The sequence below is a fragment of the Chrysochloris asiatica genome, unplaced genomic scaffold (genome assembly GCF_000296735.1).
Source record: "Chrysochloris asiatica unplaced genomic scaffold, ChrAsi1.0 scaffold00072, whole genome shotgun sequence".
Classification (NCBI taxonomy): Eukaryota; Metazoa; Chordata; class Mammalia; order Afrosoricida; family Chrysochloridae; genus Chrysochloris; species Chrysochloris asiatica.
In genome coordinates, this window is record NW_006408590.1 from 10,616,052 (window position 1) to 10,618,639 (window position 2,588).

Genomic DNA, 2,588 nt, shown 5'->3' on the forward strand with positions numbered 1-2,588 from the left:
CCTCTTCACACTGCTTGCCAACCAGGTCCCCTACTGGGTCCACAGAAGTCCACTGAACATTGTAGGGCTTAGCTTGCCCCACTTTCCCATCAGTGATGTGTATGGCCACCAATCAGAGCGTGCATTTCCATTGAGTCTTAGTCTTGGAGGGGGGTTTGAGTTGAGAGGACCTGGCCACTTGCCTTGATGTTTTCTATTATTGACTTTTTAAAAAATACTGTATTATTATTATTGTGAACTGAGTATAGTTTACTATGGGAGAATATTGGCTTTACACCATTGTTTCATTGCAGTGATCACAATCTCCTCCATGCATCATCATTCACCTCTGTTATTTTGAGTGGTGGGGGTAGAGGGGTGTACACAGAAGCGCTCAGGAATATATAATCATTTAAACAACCAAAGGGCCCATTCTTTAAGCCTGCCTCCTGGCTGCCAGCACTCAGTCTCTATCTTTCCATGAGTCTAGAGTCCTCAGCTGCTCCCTTTCTTGGAGAGATGCTCTCTTGAGTAATTTCCTAAACTGTTGGTTTTGTACTAATTTGCCTGTTTTTGTTGGGAAAAAGTGGTTGATCTCTCTCCTAGAGTGGAGGAGAGTGGAGAGGAGCAGAATGAATTCAGGATGCCAGTTAGTTGAGTTCTAGTGAATTTACTTTACAGTGTAATACTTCTTGAGAATAGGAAATAATTTAAGACAGGGCACTATTGTTATTTTGGGGGTCCTTATCTAGAGCAGATGTGAAGATTTATGGTTGTTTGGCCATATGGCATTGAAGATTAAGGACTGTTTAGTTAATAGAACTCGTTTCAGAGGAGAGAAAGGCTTTGCTTTGTAGTGGGGGAATGGGCAGCGCTCTGTGGTATCCGGTATACTGAGTGCTTTGTACTTTACGTTTTAGAATGACCATTCTTTTCAGATGTTGCTGCGGCTGGCCAATGTCGATTTCATTTTTAACTACAGGGCCGTCTTTTTGCTTATCCTGACACTCACCGCCACCGTCTGGGCCCCAACTACCTTCAGATACCTGTCAACTGCCCCTTCCGTGCTCGAGTGGCCAACTACCAGCGTGATGGTCCCATGTGCATGTTTGACAACCAAGGTAGGTTCTCGAGTAGATGGGATGAGACACTAGGCCAGTGATTTGCAAACTGGCTCCCACAGGACCATGCCTTGTGCTCGGAGAAGGTACAGGCACTCCAGACATTGGAGGTTGGACTGCCTGAGGACTCTTTGTGCTTTTACGTCTCTTACCTGTATTGAGAGTTCCCAGCTCTGCTTCCCTTTGCAGGCCATCTGATAAGCAAAGACAGGGAGAAAGAACTTTCACACTGGTTATAGTCAAGTAGCATCCAGCTGAAGCCAGTTGCCAGCATGGCCATCTCATGGCAACCCATGTGTGTCAGAGTACAACTGTGTTCTACAGAGTTTCCAATAGTTGAATTTTTGGAAGCAGATTGCCAGACCTTTCTTCCAAGGTGTCTCTGGGTGGACTTGAACTTCCAACTTTTGAGTTAGCAGTCAATTTAGGGATTAAGTTTTACAGACTCTTCATAGGAATTCCTTAAGTCACCATTGACATTGACCTTTGGAAGTACAAAAGCCAAGAGTTTATGTCTTTTGCTTCTCTTTGCAATTCTGCTCCAGTCCTGAAGAACTGGAAATAGGGAAGATGGAATAGATAAAGGGATCCTCCCCGACACACCTGGTTTTGCTAACTGCATGTAATTTAATTCATGTAAATTAACTGGCAAGATGGGACACTACTGGGTTTTGTAGCTCATTTATTGAAATGATGACTTTATTGTGTTGCTATGTACAAACAGCCTCTATTTCTAACTACTTATTCACATTAGGCAATCTGGTTTCCATATTTAGGGTACGTGTGTTTCAGTAGTAGGCTGCTTACAAATTCCCTTGAAAATTTTTACTGATGATTTGTGTTTATAGCCGTATCTGTATTCAAACAAAATTTATTTTTCTGTGATGAAAATAATTTATGTGCCTTAAAGGAATTTGGAAAATACAGAGGGAGAAAAGAAGAAGGGTGAAGAAAAACTCACTTATAGTCCCAAAACCTGAAGGCCATGTTGCTGTATTTTTACCTGGTCTTTGCTGAGAATATTTTATAGACATTCAGGATCACTTTGTGTGTGTGATTGTAAACTTTGCTTTTGTCATCGTAACTGCTAAGTCTTTCCCATATATTTAACATGTTTGCTTGCTTCAGAATGCTATTAGGGGTTGCAGTATTCTTTTTCTCTGAGGTTTGCACAAGTCTGGGGTGTGTTCTTGCCCAAAGTGATTGGTGTTTTCTTTGTCTGGTAGGTGCATATATTTGCTACGTAACAAACCCTTTTACTATACAATGCAAATATAAACATGAATGGACTGCTTGTCAGAATTAAAATGTGCAGCTTTTAAAGTGAACCCCAAATTAATGAGATTCTGTGGGGCTGTGGGTTAATGCGCTGGACTGCAAGGTCGTCTGAACCACAATGTCGGTGGTTCAAGCCACAAGCCGCTCCTTGGAAACCCTATACAGGGTCGTCATGGGTCAGAACTGACTTGATGACACTTAACAACAACA

The 2,588-nt window shown here is 42.2% G+C and overlaps 1 protein-coding gene across 1 annotated transcript in view; it reads left to right on the forward strand.

Moving 5' to 3' along the window:
• Positions 1-2,588, forward strand: part of CAT (catalase) — a 44,843-nt gene that overhangs the window by 34,072 nt on the left and 8,183 nt on the right. The window contains exon 9 of the mRNA XM_006864883.1: positions 962-1,100. Coding sequence (XP_006864945.1) covers positions 962-1,100 — 139 coding nt within the window. The remainder of the gene's footprint in view (positions 1-961; positions 1,101-2,588) is intronic.